Source organism: Marmota flaviventris, chromosome 2 (assembly GCF_047511675.1).
Source record: "Marmota flaviventris isolate mMarFla1 chromosome 2, mMarFla1.hap1, whole genome shotgun sequence".
NCBI lineage: Eukaryota > Metazoa > Chordata > Mammalia > Rodentia > Sciuridae > Marmota > Marmota flaviventris.
This window is the reverse complement of record NC_092499.1, coordinates 4,002,404-4,021,319: the sequence shown is the minus strand read 5'-3', so window position 1 is coordinate 4,021,319 and position 18,916 is coordinate 4,002,404. Positions and strand designations below refer to the sequence as shown.

Genomic DNA, 18,916 nt, shown 5'->3' with positions numbered 1-18,916 from the left:
AGGTAGCTTAATGTAGTGTCACTTCTTCTAGCTTGCTTGCTTTCTCTTTGACAACACAGCAGTATAGCAAGCACAAAATGCTGTCAGTTGATGTAATCAAATTGCTAGTTCAAATCAATGTCATTTTTTAAAGATTATTTTTTAGTTGTAGTTGGACACAAGACTTTTATTTATTTTTATGTGGTTTTGAGGATCGAACCCAGGGCCTTGCACGTGCACGTGCTAGGTGAGCGGTCTACCACTGAGCCACAACCCCAGCCCCTAGTTTTTAAATTTTTATGTTACACATTCTATAGTTCATTGTTCCAGCTGAAGTGGATGATTAAGAGCCCCCTAATGGCTCATTGTGGTTAAAAGTACAGTTTTTTTTTTTTTTTTGGTGTGTGTGTGTGTGTGTGTGTGTTAGTAGGGATTGAACCCAGGTCCTGGTACATGTTTGGCAATCACTCTGCCTTTGAGCCACACTTCCAGCCTTACAGTACAGTTCATTTCTAAGCACTGTACTTTTAGGAGGCAGATCACCATATCTGCCCCTCCCCCGCCCCATCTTTGTAGAATGAAGAAGTGATAGAAGTTTGTAGGGTCTCTGCACAGTTGGGGATTTAGGGCCTTTCCCACTAAGAAGGGGAGCTTCTTTACAGATTGCTACTTATGTTTCTCAGCAACTTGAATTTGAAAATTCAGAAATCATTTATGTGCTCTGCCAAATATAGAAGTCCAAGGATGGTCTAAAGGTCAGTAAAACAACAGTAAAGAGTTAAGATGCAGGAAGGATCTCTTCCCTGCTTCATAATGGTCTTTAGTTCACCAGTATTGTCCCAGCAGTTTTAGAAGGGCATAGAATTTCCTCTCCCTGCCCTTTTCAGGGGGAACTTTTTTTTTGCGGGGGTGGGGGGCAGGTGGATAACGGGGATTGAACTCAGGGGCACTCAACCACTGAGCCATATCCCCAGCCCTATTTTGTATTTTATTTAGAGACAGGGTCTCACTGAGTTGCTTAGCTCCTCGCTTTTGCTGAAGCTGGCTTTGAACTTGTGATCCTCCTGCCTCAGCCTCCTGAGCCACTGGAATTACAGGCACGCCCCATTGCACCTGGCTCAGAGAGAACTTTTTAAAATTTTTTAAAAAATTATTTGTAGATGGACAGAATGCCTTTATTTTAATTATTTGTTTATTTTAAAGTGGTGCTGAGGATCGAACCTAGTGCCTCATGCATGCTAGGCAAGCGCTCTGCCACTGAGCTACAGCCCTAGACCTCAGAGGGAACTTTAAAAAAAAAATTATTTTCTTAAGAGTTTAAGATGAATATTCTTTGCAAAAATAAAAGCATCTTATCTGTAATGTATATGAGATATTGGTATTCCCTTTGGAATATATTGATATCTATGCATGTTTAATTGAATGGTTTAATGAAAACAGGTTATTTGAATGTGACACATTTAGATGTGATGAGATCTGGGTTGGGATGTGTGTAAATCGAATTTATTTAATGTTTATTCATAGTTTTTCTTTAATGAAGAAACCAGTATTTCATTAGCTTAAATGAAGCGCCAGGACAGCCCTTGTAGTGACTCACCTTGTAATAGGAAATTTAACCTGAACTTTGAGTGCCACATAAGAAATGAGGGGATGATAAAGATGTTGCAGTTTAGCAGCTTATTAAATTTATTATTTTTTTAAACTACTCTGAGGGAAGAGGAGTCTTTGTTGTTTTTTTTTTGTACTGGGGATTGAATTCAGGGGTTCTTGACCACTGAGCCACATCCCTAGATCTATTTTTGTATTTTATTTAGGGACAGGGTCTTACTGAGTTACTTAGCACCTCACCATTGCTGAGGCTGGTTTTGAACTCACGATCAGCATGTCTCAGCACCTCAAGCTGCTGGGATTACAGGAATGCAAATGCTGGGCTCAGAAAGAGGAGATTTTACATAGCTAACAGTTTTAAAGTGACAGGCTGCCTTGGGGAATAAATGACACGGTGATGACAACAGAAGCTTGTTATTTCAGCAGATCCTTGCCCGACAGTGGGCCAGGGAGAAGATGCTGTTGTCTCAGCCCTTAGCTTCCTCCCACTAGAGTCCACCTGTCCAAAGGACATCTCGAGAAGAGAATACTCTGGGAGGGAGAATCCTGCCTTTGGTGAGGAGCAGGCAGTTCCTGAGGTGTTTGCCATCAAAGTTGGACCTGGCACGTTTTGCACATTATATGACTGTGCACCTCTTTCCATTCAAGGATGACTGATGGGGATACTCCTTGTATCTAACATCTCATTGTCTGCCAGTGGTTCTGACTGACTGCTGTCTGTCCAATTGTCCTCTCTTTCTCCCCCTTGCCTGGTTCCCTGCCTCACCCTCACAGCCTCTCTGCTGCTGTGCACACAAGAGGCCTTTGGAAGTGGATGGTAGGTGCTTATTCCAGGGTCGGAGCCCATCAGAAGCAAGCTAACAGGGGGCTTGCCAAGGTTTGTTTTTAGTAAAGAGGATGAATCTGGAATGCCAGGCAAGTGTGGGCTGTGAACTAGTGTGTGTGAGAATGAAGGAGAGATGGCAACCAAGAAAGGGAAGTTCCTGTCTTGTTTTGAAAAATTATATTGGAAGGAAAACATGCTGAAACTGGGGCTTCTGCCACTATTTTTCTTTGGAAATTTTAGTGTAGAAAGAAAGGTATTCCTGAATGATGAGAATCTTCAAGCCCTGTAAGAAGATAAAGTTAAGTCCTTATGTATTCTTAAGTGCTTTTAAGTGCCAAGCTTTATGCTAGAAACTTTTGTCTGTCACTTGGTTTTAATCAAACAGCCTTGTGAAGTCCATGCATTGAGAAGGTAGGTCTAGAATCTGGGCCAAACTGAGCAAGGTTGGAATGTTTGACTCCTGCTTCAGCAAGCATAGGAACGTGGAGTCACCCAATGCTAATTTTTAGAATGTGGTGCTCCTTCTGATATTGTTTTGTGAGCTTTCTCACAAAAACATAATGCCATGTTATAATAGGAGATCATGGGCTGGAATTGAGACATTGCCTCTCCCACTTGTCTTGATAGCTGATTCTGTTTCCTTTTGTTTCATGGAGCAGTAGTACTTACCTATAAAGAAGGGTGAAAGAACTCATGTGTGGAGCTGCTTTATATGTATAAACTGTAAAGTGACTTACCAGTATTTACTTGTGGAGGTGGTTTTCTTGTCCACTTAAGAAGGCAGTTAGTTGTCACCATTTTGGTTAGCAAAAGGATTATATAATGCCTGTAATCTCAGTGGCTTGAGAGACTGAGGCAGGAAGAGTGCGAGTACAAAGCCAGCCTCAGCAAAAGTGAGGTGCTAAGCAACTCAGTGAGACCCTGTCTCTGAATAAAATACAAAATAGGGCTGGGATGTGGCTCAGTGGTCGAGTGCCCCTGAGTTCAATCCCCTGTACACCACCCCCCCAAAAAAAAAGATGATACACTTAATTCTATGCATGTCTTTTTCTAGGTCTTTCTTGGTTCCTTTCACATTTTTTTCCTTCCATTTTTGGAATGGCTTCCATTCTATGACAGTGTGCCAGGCTCACTATTAGAAGACAGAGTAGCGAACAACACAGACAAATTTTGTCCTATTTGAAATGCTGAAACTCTACCACTATGACATTGTTTTCCTGTTGGGATAGGTGATCTTAAGGCAGGCTGACTTTTACATCCCTGATAGGAATGTGTACATACATATGTAGATATGTATGTACATATACACACATATACCCACACACACATATATATGTATGTATGTAAATAAGTGTTAGGCTGTATACATTGTTAAAGCTAATTGTGCAATTATTTTGGATGTGACTGTTGAACTGAAGGGACTGTAAGAAAGATGAATTGTGCAGGTGTTTTGACAAGATGAACCAAACTCGTTTAAGAGTAGGTGGGGGTGGGGGGGGGAGGCTGAGGTTGTAGTAGAGCATTGCCTACCATGTGTGAGGCACTGGGTTCAATCCTCAGCACCACATTAAAAATAAATAAAGGTATTAAAAAAAAAAAAAAAAGCAGGTGGGTTGGGCCATAGCATTGACGTCCCTACAGTGCTGTACAACTCATTGTTCCTTGAGTGTTAAACTGTTCGGCGGAACATGAGAGTAGGCAGTAAAGGTGTTTGAAGTCACTCACTATGTGATATTTTTTTGTTATTGTATCTATTATTTCTCACTACGTTGAACTAAATTTGGGCAAAGTAGTGCATTGAGTTATGCTGAAGAAGTGAATTTGTCTTGGCTCTAAGAGTTCCATACCCCTTACCCGTGGCTTAAGTGTTTCCCAAGTTTCAGCAGATGCCTTCAACCGTCAACAGGTAGCCAGCCCCAGGCTGTGGGCTGTGGATAAAGACACTGGAAGCCCCAAGCCTGACTACATCAAAAGTCCTCCCAATAAAAACTGCAACTGTCTTTCTAATGTGGTTTATTTTGGGCCCCAAGCAGTTCACCTTTGTCCAAGTAGGTGATCTTTTGTGGTCCTGAGAAGTAATCCCTTGATCAGTTTTGGCCCCTCTTTTGGTTGAAATGTGATGAGGAGGGGGTGATAATAGAAAGTATTCTATCAGTTGTATACTCATTTTCAAAAAAGCATAATGGCGACCTTTGATGCCACTCTTGCTCCTGCTATTTTTGAGTAATTGGTTCTGGCTGTCAGTGACTCAGCAGCCTCCTGCCTGCTTTCTTGTTTTATTTAAAAGACCTAGACTTTCACAATATATGGAATATAGTTAAACTGTGGTCTGTAGTGGTGGGCATTCCATTGAAGGTTGGGTAAAAGAATGTCACATCTATGTGAGTCAGGTCAGGAAGAAGTGACGTTTATATCAGTGAACAGAAACTTTAAGGATACTGAGGGTAAGAAAGGTTTTTCTGGGTGAAAATAAGAAATATAAGGAAAGGCAGGCAATAGCCAAGTGCCTTTGGGACAATGTTTGGGGGCAGGGGCCACATTGGGAGTCTGTGCAGGCCAAGCTGTTCTGCCTTATAGAGCCCTGGAGGTTTCGCATGGGAGAATGACCTAGGGCCTCCTGAAGATGATTCTGGCAGGCTGTGTGGGTTGATTTAGGGCAGAAATGGATGGAAGGAAACTGGTACAGAGCCAGGGATCTCAAGGTAGACTGGGCTTAAACTAAGGAAGGACAGGCCTGGTGAGGGTTATAAAGCTACCATCTGGGCAGAGCGTGTAGTGCCGCCCCAAGTGAGGAGCAGAGGAAAGCTGAGGGGGAGGGACTTCAGAATGGGAGGAATAGGAAGGGCAGCAGAATAAAATAGACACTAGTATTGCTGTATGTATATACGTGGCTGTATAACCAATGTGATTCTGCAACCCGTACACTTGGAAAAATGAGAAATTATACCCCATTTGATTCAAATGTATGATATGTCAAGATCATTGTATTGTCATGAGCAACTAATAAAAAAATGTGAAAAAAAAGGATTAAGTGGGAGGAGTGATTACAAGTGTAGATAAGGTAAAGCTTCTGGTGGTACTGGACATTTGATAGCTGTTGGACTCGCCAATGGAAGGACATTTTACTCCTTCATGGCAAAAAGACTTGTTCTTTCTGACTTTCTGAGGTAATTTCTCAGAATGGGATGGGGAAGTGGTAGAATAAATCCATCTATTTTTTTGTACCAGGGATTGAACCCAGGGGCACTTAACCACTGAGCCACATCCTCAGCCCTTAATTTTTTTTTTTTTTTTTTTGAGACAGGTTCTCACTAAGTTGCTGAGGCTGGCTTTGAACTTGCGATCCTCCTGCCTCAGCCTCCCAAACCACTAGGATTACAGGTGTGCGCCACCACATCTGGCCTAACTTTATTAAGTATACTGCTCTCCCTAATTCATTTTGAATCTATCTAAAATAATTTGAGGTGCATTTTTCAAAAGAGGTCTGCGATATTTTTCATACCACATCAGTGCTTCTGGGTACTTAAAAAAGTATCAGGTAGCAGGTTCCCATGAGGAGAACTTGGCACAGGCCCACATGATATGGCATAACTGTGCCCATAAATGGTACAGATTTTGGGAAGCCAGATGGCTGTGAGAGCCAGGCTGCCCCTCATGGGTTTGAGTACTCCAGAGTCCCTGGCAGAGGTGTATCTGGAACTGGAGGACTTCTCTTATAAAAGCTTTGCGGTGCTGGAAAGAGAAATTCTTCAAGTACTTGTAGACTCTGTATTTCAGCAATATTCATCTTGATAATAATTCCTAAAGGATCGGCAGTCTGAGGAGAGAAGAGGAACCTAATATTTGAAAACATGTATTTATTGATTGAAGCTTTTTGGGAGTTAGCTCTGTTTCTCTAGTAGGAATTTTTAAACCATTATTGAAAAATTTATACTACGTTGAGAACCAGTAAGCATGATGAGACAATGGCAAATTATTTGTAATGAGTAACTCCTTGTACAGAACTCATGAGCATGATAATGGTAATCTTACTGTTGAAAAAATTCAGGAATAATTGTGGTTTCAGCTGTTCAACAGATATTGAGCATCTGTGACATACCGGGTACTCTGCAGGGGCTAGAAACAAAATATGACCTAATTCTTAAAATTGATAATATTTTTTTTTAATATTTATTTTTTAGATGTAGATGGACACAACACAATGCCTTTATTTATTTATTTTTTTCATGTGGTGCTGAGGATTGAACCCCGGTCCCGCCCATGCTAGGCGAGCACTCTACCGCTGAGCCACAATCCCAGCCCCAAGAATTTTTAATAAATTGGTTCTGCCACAGATTAATGTTTAAGAGTTCAGATGATTGGCAATAATTAGTGTACAAGACTTTTTTAAAAAATCCCAAAGTATGCAGAGTTCAGAAGAAAGCTAAAAAAACAAAAGGCTAATTTTGTAGAACAGTACAGTGGTAACCATTTAATAAGTCCTACTCCTTAATGGAGTTTTTAAATTGTAATTTTGTGTAATGAATGCTAACACATAAAAAATATTCTGAAGTCATAGAGGTGATTAAATACTAAACCTGTGGTTATAATTACTTATTTGAGAGCTTAGATAAGCTGAGCACAAAGAATGGTAGTTGGGAAAATTCTTGCAACAGGTGATGGGACTGGAACTAAATAGGGTCAAGAAGGCTGTATTGACCAAGAGGTTGGCACAATGAAGCCAGGAAAGAGGGCCTGTCTCCAAAACCAAGGCTTGGCTTGTGTTGTGGAAAGCTCACAAAGGGTGGAGAGAAACACAGAATTTTGCCTGCATCCCTTCTCAGAAGAAGGAAGAAAGAATGAGGATCATAGCCAGACCTACTTTGAAAGGTGACTGTGAGATTAAATGGTTGATGAGTGTCAAGTCCTGGTCTGGGCCTGAATCATAGGAAGTGTACAATAGACAGAAAATGGCATTGCTATTGGGAAGGATGGGTGAACTATGGCAGGCAGGATGCATCTTCCTACTTTGATATGATGGGAATGAGGAAACCACAGCTGCTTTTGAACAGAGCTAGAATGTGACTGGAATGAATTAATAATGGCTTCCATTTGAGATCTCTATTTTGTGCTAGAAAACACTGAATGTTCAGCCCTCACCACTACCCTGTGGGGGGAGGAAGGGTGTTGTCCTCTGTGGCTCAGTGGGAGCAAACAGACCTTGTCCAAGGCCACCGCACTATTGAGAGGGAAGGTGTGTTTGAACCTGAGCTCCCTGCTTCTAAGTCTGGGTTCATTCTCCTCCTCCCGGACTGTCTCTATCTGGGAAGCTATCTGTCAGGGACTGATGACCCTTTGGAAGAGGAGTAGCTACCTCAGATAGTGATCACTGCTACCAAAAAGATGTGCAGGCTTAGAGTACATGTTGGCAGACCAAAGGAGGAGGAAATAGGACAGTCATACATTAGTGGAAAAAGAGACAAATTTAGTGATTGCTATAGAGGAGAAAAGACAGGAAGATTGGCTGTTTGAAATGAAGGCCTAACTCTCTTTTGTCTGGGCTGGGTTCCAGAAATTTCAGGCACCAACAGGGTGTTCATGGATTTTTATTCAAAATGTTAATTTTTTAACAGGCAGTTACTTAAGGCTTCACAGTACTTCTCCATAGTAAAGTCTTGCTGGGTGTAGGTATGTTGTCTAGCATGCCACTGGGGAGGGCTGAAGAACAAAGGAGTGTCCTCAGGTAGGAAAGATTCTAAGTATTCCTTTGGCTCAAGTGTATTTTTTTTTTTAAGTATCAGGGATTGAACCCAGGGGTGCTTTATTCTTGAGCTACTTCCCCAGCCCTTTTTATTTATTATTTTGAGATAGGGCCTTATAAGTTGCTTAGGATCCCACTAAGTTGCCCATGCTGACCTGGAACTTGTGATTTTCCTTCCTCAGCCTCCAGAGTCTCTGGGATTACAGGGATGTACCACACCCAGTGCAGGTGTACTTTTGTGTCTTCTGCACAGTAGTGAAGGACCACCTTTAAAATTACCCAGTTATTTGGATTGATACTTTCATAAAATAGAAAAAGAAACTGAAAAAGACATGCAGAGCATAAATTCTTTCTTTATTTTTTTGTCATTAGATTCAATGTATATAAAATTACTGTCAGTTGCCAAAGAAGTTTTTAAACTCTTATTCTGTATTTTTGCACTGTAGTCAGTACATTTGTCTGCAGGTAAATAAATTATTCATGTGTTGCTATACTTTGAGAGCATTGATCTAGGAAGAAAGTTTGTTAAGCAAATTAGCAAACAGGATGTTTTTGGAATATTTATCTAATTTAAGAGCAAAAAATCTTTCAGTTGCCATTAAATACTTGCCATCTTTTCACTGACATTCCTTATTGGGGACAGGGATGTAAAAAAAATCCAAGAACAGAGGCTAATGTAGTTATTGTAAGGGATGCATAAGTTTAAACTGGTAGCAATACTTGGAAAAAAACGGGTGCTTTTACTTCCTCTGTTGTGTTTATTTTTTATTATTTTGATTTATATTAACATATCTTCTCTGTTAGTCTTTGTCTATCCTTTGGATAGATTTTTATTTTTCAGTGTATAATTTTAGATTAGATGTATCCTTTTAAGGGAAAATTCTCTAAGCAGTTTTTTAAACTTTCAAGAGTTGCACAAGCTGATAGAGTGATCATGTAATAATTACTCATATTTCAAAGTAGAGTTTTGTTCTGTAGCTGCCAGTTGTATCTTACTCTACGTTTTTTGGCTACTTTTGCTGATATCTTTCTTGTTCTGAGATACTTGCTATTCCCTGAGCCTGGACTCCTGTTTCCCTACTTTTAAGGCCCAGCTCAGTAGATGCTTCCTTCAGACTGTCTGTCCATAGTGTCCCTCTGGATGCTTCCACACTTACTGTCAGACCTCTGCTGAGCTGCCCTCACTCTGCCTCATCGCAGTTACTGTCCTCCTGGCCCCTTTTCTTCTTGCTCGAAAGTCGGGATCCCCTTTTGTTTACTGAAATTACATTATGCTTTCCAAGGCACTTTCATATGTATATTCTTTTATTTCATCCTCCAGACAATTCCATGAGGTTGGTAGGACAGAGATTCTCATCTCCATTTTAATTGAGGTGAGGCTGGGAGGGTGTCTGCATGGCATATCCCTCTCCTTTGCTCTGGGGCTCCCAGGACCACATGTACCACTCTGGCCCAGAGTTCCAAATACCTGATCAGGTTTTGAGTTTGCTCAGAGTTGCCTGTAATTTTGAGGACTTTTTCCCTACTCAGTATGTATGTTTGTTGTTTGAAAATCAAAATGTTAACTTGATACAATGTCATAGGCCTTTTTGGAAGAAAGGAATCCTCAGAATCCAATGGAGGGGGTGTCCAGTGGGGAACTAGAGCTGTGAATCCTGAATGGTACACAGGGAGAAGGGACTTCTTGTTGTTTGTTTTGCAGTACTAGAGATTGAATCCAGGGCCTTGCCCATGCTAGGAAAGCACTGAGCCACATCCCCAGGACATTTTATTTTATTTTAAGATGAAGTCTTGCAAAGTTTCCCAGGCTGGTCTGGAACTTGTAATCCTCCTGCCTGTGCCTGGGGAGTAGCTGGGATCACAGGTGTGGACCTTCATGCCCATGAAAGGGGATGTTTTTAAGAACACATTCAGCAGTGCTAGTTGTCTCACAAATGATTTATTTTCTTTCCCTTTTTTGGGGGGCTACCGAGGATGGAACCAGGGGCACTTAACCACTGAACCATATCCCCAGCTCCCTACCCCGCCTTTTGAGGGGTTACCAGGGATTGAACTCAAGGGTACTTGACCACTGAGCCACATTCCCAGCCCCTTTTTTGTATTTTATTTAGAGACAGGGTCTCACTGAGTTGCTTTGCACCTCACCATTGCTGAAGCTGGCTTTGAACTTCCAATCCTCCTGTTTTAACCTCCCGAGTCGCTGGGATTACAAGCATGCACCACTGCACTTGGCTCTACCTGTATTTTCAAACACAGTGAGAAAGTGAGTTTGCCTTATTTCAGCAGTAATAGCCCAGTAGATTGAGATTACACAGAGCATTTCTTTCTTTCTTTCTTTTTTTTTTTTTGGTGGTGCTGGGGGATTAGAACCCAGGGCATTGTGCATGCAAGGCAAGCACTCTACCAACTCAGCTGTGTCCCCAGCGCTATATAGAGCATTTCTTGTGCAAAAAAGATCCTTCTTGAAAAAAGAGAGTTGGAGCAGGATGAAAAACCACTTTTAGTTCAAATCGGAAACCATTTGCTTTTGCTTTTGGGATGTGTTGGATATCATCTGTTTATGGTCGTCAATCCTAGGTTTCACATCCAGCCCTGCCACTTGGTCTAGGTAGTTACGTGACTTTGGCTAAGTCATTTTACTTTCCTAGACTTTTTTTCTCACCTTGTAAACTGGGGTAAATATTAGCTCTATTGCAGGATTTTTGTAAGGATTAAAGGCAATATATGCAAAGGACTCCCTAAGTGAAAGTTCCCTGGAACCTAATACAAAGAGGGAGTGTGGCCCTCCCTCCAGCAGTGGTTCTCAAGCCTGAGGGAGCATCAGAATCACCTAAAAGGCTTTTTTTGAACTACAGCTTGTGAGGCCCACCTCCAGAATTGCTGGTTCATTGGATCTGGGGTGGGACTTGAGAATTTGAATTTCTGAGTTTCTAGGAAATGATGCTGCTGGTATTGGTGATCTGGGGACCACACTGTGAGAACTACTGGGCTAACTTACCAGCAGGCATTAGGTGCTATAGATATCTTTGAGAGCGGAGCTTTATGTGGTTAGAGTTACTCTATAATATAAAATTCTTGGAATGCATTTTGAAAATTCAGAATTTAGTATCTTGTAGTTCAGTAGTCTTTGTTACAAGTATTTGAAGGAAAATAAGTTGTGGAAGTAATAGTTATAAATAAACATTATGGATAGTCTAACAATATCTAATTGGATGAAGTATGTGAAAGTGCTTTTATGAAATGTTAGATGAATATCAAATCACAACTGAAAAAATATTTTAAGTAACTTTGTTTTTAAGATTGACCATCATAATGGGGTGTAAAATAGTGTGACTTAGATTTCTCATCTCAATGTGCTGTTTACTGTATGTATTTTTCTCTTTCTCCTCCAGGCTGCTGACTTGAGTAAACCAATAGATAAAAGGATATACAAAGGAACACAGCCTACTTGTCATGACTTCAACCACCTAACAGCCACAGCGGAAAGTGTCTCTCTCCTAGTGGGCTTTTCCGCAGGCCAAGTCCAGCTTATAGACCCAATCAAAAAAGAAACTAGCAAACTATTTAATGAGGAAGTAAGTAGCACGCTGTCTTAGCTGTTAAGAATCCCTTTAAGAGTTTATGTGTTCTTACCAAGGGCCTAATTTTATACTTCAAGCTAAGTTTTTCATTTACTCAGTCATTCTACCTAGTATTACAGATTTAAATGTGGTGGATTGATTTGTTGACCTTTACCTGTTCTTCCTTGGATAACTGTTTCGTGCATTTGTATGGGGCATGCTCAGGTACCTACAGGAGATTCTTTAAAAATCTTCTATAGTGGAGATAAATACGAGACTGTCACTTGATAAGAATGATTTAAAGAAGAAAATAAAGAATTCCAAACTTTGTTCACGTTAGTGGAAAGTTTCATGCCAATCAACCTGATATTTCCTTAGACTGCTCAAATTGCATCTAAAGTATTTGTATGCATGTTTGACAGGGCTGACGGGTAGTTCTCCTGTTCTTGAAAATATTTGCTGTAAAATCACCTTTGACATAGTTAGAAATCCTGGCACTTAAAATTGGATCACACCACAGAGCTTTTGTCAGTGTTGTTGTGTGTTCTGAGGTTTCTAGTATTTGTATTTTCATTGTGGAGGGAGCCTGAGCTGTCTGACCTGCCTGTTCAGGAACAGGTCAGGACTGTTAAATGTGGCAAGTAGAAGTTACCAATAGTTTATGTTAAAATCATTGGAGGGGCTTTTTGGCTCTAGATATTGCCTTTATATGCTATGGACTTTCTCCTCTGTTTCATTGTGATTTTCTAGAAAAGGCAAGGCTGAAGTAGACTTGCTGAGTTACAAGCTCTGGTTTCCAAGTGTTACTTGTTATTCAGCCCTGATGTGCAAAGGATTGAGTCATATGGTAGTTTTGCAGTGTTATATGGTTTTTACATCATTGACTTTTAACAGAAACTTGTTATAGAATTCTGGTGTTTTAAGAAATAATTTTGTTTGGGAAGAGTCTGCCCCAAACTTGACAAATTGCAGTTAAAATTCCAATTCTTTTGCACTCATTAGGGTACATACTCACCATGCATATCCGGTATCCATACATTTTGGCATTGCCAATGGATTTGGTGAAATCTTTTGAATCGTGCCATCTCCTCTTCTAGTTTCACCTGGGTTGACTGGAAACAAAACTTGCCATCTGAATTGACAGACTGCAGAGGAAAAGTGTTTAATCTCATTTTCCTGTTAAAAAAAAAAATCTTAAGCAAAAAATATTCTGTTTATTAATAACATCTGAAGAAGATTTCTAAGTAGCTGGATTTTTTTTAGGGAGGGTGGGGCACAAAATTGGCCTTTTCTTCACTGTTAATAGACATTGTGAATTTGTAGTCATTGGGGATTTTTTTTTGTGTTTAGGTAGAGGAGAGTGTGATGGAGGGGGGCGGGACTGGAACCATGTGCAGGGCTGTTGGTAAACAAGATCTGGAAGCAGCTCTGGCTGAGGATGGCACAGAATGCCACTTAGAGAACAAGAAAGGTTTGTGTATCATGGCTGGGGGGAGGGTGGGAGTTGGAGTCCAGGAGGCCCTGGCGACTTGGGGCTCCAAGAATACTCAGGCTGCCTCAGCCAGATCCATCCCTGCCCTGGGGACCAAGAGTTGCCAGAACACAGCACCTTACTCTTCACGATTTAAGCACAAGTTATCTCATAGTCCTTTTAAATTTTATTTGAAAAATGGTTGTTCAAATGTGTTTGTGGTTTGATGCCAGGCTGGCATTTGCATCTTGAGGCTGAAATTGTCTTTCCCAGTGTCTTTGGCATTTGGGTACATTTTCATCAGAATTTAGTCAGGATAGCTAAAAGCATGGTACTAGAGGTTCGTTTCTCAGATAGTGCCAGGACTGGGTTTGAAGCAGTCTTCATGCCGTGTTTTGCACTGCTGTGAGATTTAGAGGTATCCAAGTTCTTGTGCATGGGAGGGCGGACACTTCCCATTTTGCAGAACAGGATATAGTTAAAGGGAAGGTAAGTGAGTGGTCTGGATCAGATAGCAAGTTGATAATAGATTTAGAACTGGAAATTAATACCAAAAACTTTGGTTGTAGGTTGACAAATTGCAGTTAAAATTCCAATTATTTTGCATTCATTAGGGTACATGCTCACCATGCATATCCGGTATCCATTCATTTTGGCATTACCAATGGATTTGGTGAAATCCCCACTGTGTGCGGCTGCCAGGCTGGCCCTTGCCTTTCTCAGGAGTCCACAGTTAGTAAGGAAGGGTGGGTAGAGTACTGAGGCATATATTATCATAGTGATGTGAACAAATACCAGTGGGATACATGTCACCTTTTTCTTTAGTATGTATCAAATGTACAATTTTCTTAAAAGAAATGGTGGGAAAGTCTGAGAATGCTTTCAGAAGGTGACATTTGGTCTGGGTCTTGAAGGGTGTTACAGGAGTGGGAAGGGAAGTTAAGGAAGGCTTTTAAAGCTGGAGAAAACAGCTTGGCATTTGGTGGAACATCAAATAACGTCATGGCCAGATCATAGGGTTTGAGACTTGGGGTGGCAAGAGTTAAAGCTGGAGAGATAAATTGGAACCAGATTGTGAAGCCTTTTCATGTCATGCTGAGAAATTTGGGTCTGACACCGGAGGATGTGGGGAAACCTTTGGGCTTTTAATCAAGAGGGTGACAGGATTAAATAGTTTCTAGAATTTTTGTCAGCACTTGTAGGTGGATTGGATTTAAGTAAGAGAAAATGAAAGTAGCAAGACCAGTAAGGAGGTGAGAGCTGAGGCTTGAGCTAGACTTGGGGCCATTCTTACCTTAGCTCAACAGACCATGACCGTCTATTATGTGCCAAGCAACAGGATCTACAGTGGCAGATAAAACCTGTCCTTGTGCAACTTTTAAATAACTGTACCACCCATGCACACTGATGGTAGCTTTATTTTATTTATTTATTTATTTTTTTTTGAGAGAGAATTTTTAATATTTATTTTTTAGTTTTCGGCGGACACAACATCTTTATTTGTATGTTGTGCTGAGGATCGAACCTGGGCTGCATGCTTGCCAGGCGAGCACGCTACCGCTTGAGCCACATCCCCAGCCCAACACTGATGGTAGCTTTAAACTAGCAGACAGAGGAAATCTGAGCAGAAATGGTGTTCTTTAAATGGAATCCTCATGAGGGGGAATCCTCCCAGGTAGGGAATTGCTGCAGAACACACAGCAGGTAGAAAACATTGCAGGAGCAGGGAACTGAGAGAACCTGGCCTGGGCCGTGTGAAGTGAGGGTGAGATTGGAAGGGCCTGTTCAGGGTTGCTGCGTAGCTTGAGTAATGAGATTCTGTTGAAGGGAGTGGAAGCACAAGACAGCCAAACTGGTGGGGTTTTTTGTTTGTTTTAACATTTTTAAATTTTCAGACTGGTATTTTTGGAACTTACCCTGGTTGCTTTCTGGAAGTTGAATTGAAGATAGGTATTAATAAATCTTGTGTAGGGCAAGGGAGGTAGCTCAGTGGTAGAGCTCTTGCCTACCTTGCCTGAAGCCCATTGTAAAAATTTAAAATAAAAATAAATAAATCTTAGGTTTCTGGTTATTAGTTACTCACTGAACAAGACTGGGAAAGAACCAGAAGAGGGGAACAGAAGGAAAGAGCAGAGGTTCTATTCTATACTTGGTAAATTTAAGATGCCTATAGATAATTGGATGTAAGGATCTGAAGCTCAAAAATAGGGATTAAAAATTTGGGAGTTGTCAGCATACAAATAGTAATCATAAGCCTTAGATTAGATGGAAAGGTCTGTAGAGAGAGTGTACTAAGATCAAAGAAGAATGCCTGGGTCCCAGTCCTGAGTGTATTCCAATTCTGGTCATCTCTTTCCACAGCCTCCAGAGAAGCCTAAAGCCATCAATTAATCTCCACTAAAGTTACAGTGTTGCAGCCCAGTGGTTAAGAACATAGACTCTTGAGCCTAGATGGCCTAGGATTCATGTGCTTTTTGCTTGCAGGGTGTGGGTTTTCACCTCACTTGCCTCCGCAGTTGGCAAATGGGTGGAAGAATACTCACTGGAAGTTTGTGGTGAGGATAAAGGTGAGCCCATTCAGGTCATTTAGTAGTAAGCCATGATAAGTGCTCTGCAGTATGGCAAGTAGGGGCAGACTCGTGAGGCTTCCTTCCTGGAGTTGGAGATTTAGATGAAAAGGCATCCTTGGGAGGTGAGACACCCACAGCTTTGAAGGATAAAAAAAATTTCTAGCACAAGAAGGTGTGGTGGTGCACACCTGCAATCCCAGCTGTTCAGGAGGCTGCAGCAGGAGGATCACAAGTTTGAGGCCAGTCTGGGCAAAGTGGTGAGACTGTGTCCCAAAATAAAATAAAAATAGGGCTAGGGATGTAGCTCAGTGGTAGAGTGCTTGTCTAACAAGTATGTTCTCCCTTCAATCCTACTACCACCCAAAGAAAGAAAGAGCAAGCAGTGCAACCCAGGCAGAGAATCACACAGATAAGGCAGAGGTGGGGCTGCTTGTCAGGTAGTGTCCTCTTCCTGTCTTCCTCACCAGAGTGCTTCTCTTACCACCTGTTACACATGTGTGCCCGCAGCATTAATATCTCTGACCTTTGCCTGCTGCCTAGTACGTGAATATTTGGGTGGGTGGATGAATGGCCTGTGATTATAAATCTCTGAAATCTACTGGAAATAAGTGAAAATTTTCTATTTGGAAACAGGTATATTTTAAAAGGCAACTCCCTCCCTATCAACTACAAAATATAAAATACTTGTTTAATGGGAAAATAGAGAGGTACAAAGAGGAAAGCATCATCCATCAGTTGTAGTGCTGTTAATCTTCATAGTCTTTTTTTTTTTTTTTTTTTTTAGTTATAAATGAACACAATACCTTTATTTTATTTGTTTATTTTTTATGTGGTGCTGAGGACTGAACCCAGTGCCTCACAAGTGCTGGGCAAGTACTCTACCACTGAGCCACAACCGACCCCCCCCCCCCTTTTTCTTAATGAGACAAGACATTAAGGGTTTACACTTTTCATTAGAGATACTAGCCAAATTTACTTCCCACAATCTGGCCGTTGATCGGTTCAGGTTGAGCCTTTTCCCCCCTCCTCGGCCTGTCTCCAGCCACACTGGAGATCCTTTCTGGCCTTTCCTTGGAAATGAAGTCCTCAGCTCCCTAAGTCTCTCTAGTCTCTTAGGTGGGTTTGAAGTTTATGGATCATTTCTGTTTATTCTTATGTCTAGGAGGCATTGAGAATATTTTGTTACATAATTCATCCAATAAGACAAGTGGCTAGGCCTGGAGCTTTCCTTCATAGTAAGAGCCATCTGGAAGGAGAGTCACCCATGGTCAGCACTCAGCCTGTGTGAAGTACTACAGAGGGCGAGGAGTTTAATTTGTATAACTACTGTGTATATATTTGGGGACATCCTTGCTATCTTTGTAAAAATTCTGATATGGGGGTTGTATCCGCAGAGTAGTAACGTCAGAAGATCTTCAAGTTACGTTTTGATTGTGGCAAACTATAAAATCTAAAAAGAACTTGTCATCTCTGCCCCTCCTGTTACTGATGTGTGATGAGACCCTCTCTTCTGGGTATTGTCTCTCAGCTGTGAAGCTAAAGAGAGCATTCTGGGGAAGTCTCCATCTCCTGTGCCATTGAAGTCAAATCTAACTGAAGGGCACGCTGGGGAGATGATGGCCCTGCCTCAGTTGTGGAGGGGGATGGTGTCCCCTACCAGCTTAGGCTCCTGCAACAAGGCCCCAGGAGTGGGGGAGGAGAGCAAGAATCTATTTTTCAATATTCTGTCTGGTTCTGACACAAAAGAATGCAATGTGCATTTTGTCAATTTTGTTTTTGTTGCTTTTTTTTAATCAAAGGAAGGAAATGAGCACATGATGATATATTCCTTATTCTTAACATTGGTAAAAACGACATCTGATTCTTTCTTACATGGCTTTGAAATACCCTTTCCTAATACTTCCTGAAGGAAGCATCAACTGCCTCCAAATTCCTTTTATATAACCAAACCCTCCAGTTGCCATTTTTGTTTGTGGTTACATTATGGCTTTTCCAGCAGGTTCTGTGGTTTTTGAATTTTTTGTTTTAGTATTTTTGTTACAAATTAATATCTGCATTATAAAATTCATATCCACCTCTTTCCCCCAGATAAATTTTCCTACTTGTCATGTCGATGGAAGTGAGATAAAGAAAAAAGAAAAGGAAGCGCTTCAGAAAGCTTCAGTTCAGAGTAGTTGATTCAGCAGTGGCACTTTAACATGGTTGCTGATTGACTTTTATTGTTTCCTTCTAACTCGTATGATTTATTTTAGAAAATCTTACTTGTTAATACTATTGAATATGCATCCTTTTTCTTTGGATTGCTGTCTGAAATAGGTCCATGTGTTTGGCTTCCAGAATTAGAAAGTTGGAGAGGGCTTTGGCTGAGTACCTGATGAAGAAGGGATCCTGGAGGCCACAGCTCTGTACCTGAGCTTTCTTTACATATACAGAAATGTTATATTGATAGTCTGTTGTTGTTTTAAATTATTTTGCTGTTGTTTGGTTGGGTTTTTTGCTTGTTTTTATAAAAGTGGGTTATTAAGATGGACCGTGAGGCATTTTGAACGTGACTCTCAACGGAAAGCCCTGTGGCCATGCCAGTCAAAACTCATAGTTGCTTCCTCCCTGTTATCCTCCTAGCTGAGCACCTGCCTTGCACTGTCCTTGAAACTGCACTTCCCAGATCTGTTAGGGCCCACGCTTTTTTCCCTGAGGGAGCTCGAGTGGGGTTCCCACGTTCCTCAACTCCTTTTTTCTACTTTCCTTGTTTCTGCCTCTTTTCCTGCAGCTTTTCCTCTCCAGCCTGGGGAGCAGGGGGCTTGCTTCCCCTTGATCCACCCCCATCCCTCTCTCCCTGGCCATACTTTTCCTCTGCCAAGCACCTGCCCCGCATTACCCTTTCTGTCCCTTCTCAGCACCTTCTCAGTCCCCAAAATTACTTCCTCGTGATCTCTCCTATGTCCCTGGTGTCCAACTTGGCCTATGCTTCCTGGACTGTCCAATAGTATCAACCTGGAGAATCTGTTCCCTGAGGAGAGGGACACGCAGAGCAGAGCTCCACCAGAGGTAGATTCTCGCACTGTGGCAGCTTCCTTTTCTGCCTGCTCTTTCTTCATTGCACTGCTGGGCCGTTTTCTCTTTTCTTCTTCTGCATTCCTAATTTTTGTCCTGTTTCCTCTA

General features: G+C 41.4%; 1 protein-coding gene across 5 annotated transcripts in view; it reads left to right on the top strand.

Annotated features, from left to right (window-relative positions):
- The window catches only part of Wdr20 (WD repeat domain 20), a 74,032-nt gene that overhangs the window by 36,090 nt on the left and 19,026 nt on the right, over window positions 1-18,916 (top strand). For 3 of the 5 annotated variants that reach the window (XM_027946628.3, XM_027946624.3, XM_071607525.1), the window contains exon 2: window positions 11,546-11,728. The exons of the other annotated variants lie outside the window; for them this stretch is intronic. In XM_027946628.3, coding sequence (XP_027802429.1) covers window positions 11,546-11,728 — 183 coding nt within the window. The remainder of the gene's footprint in view (window positions 1-11,545; window positions 11,729-18,916) is intronic. 5 annotated transcript variants of the gene reach the window in all.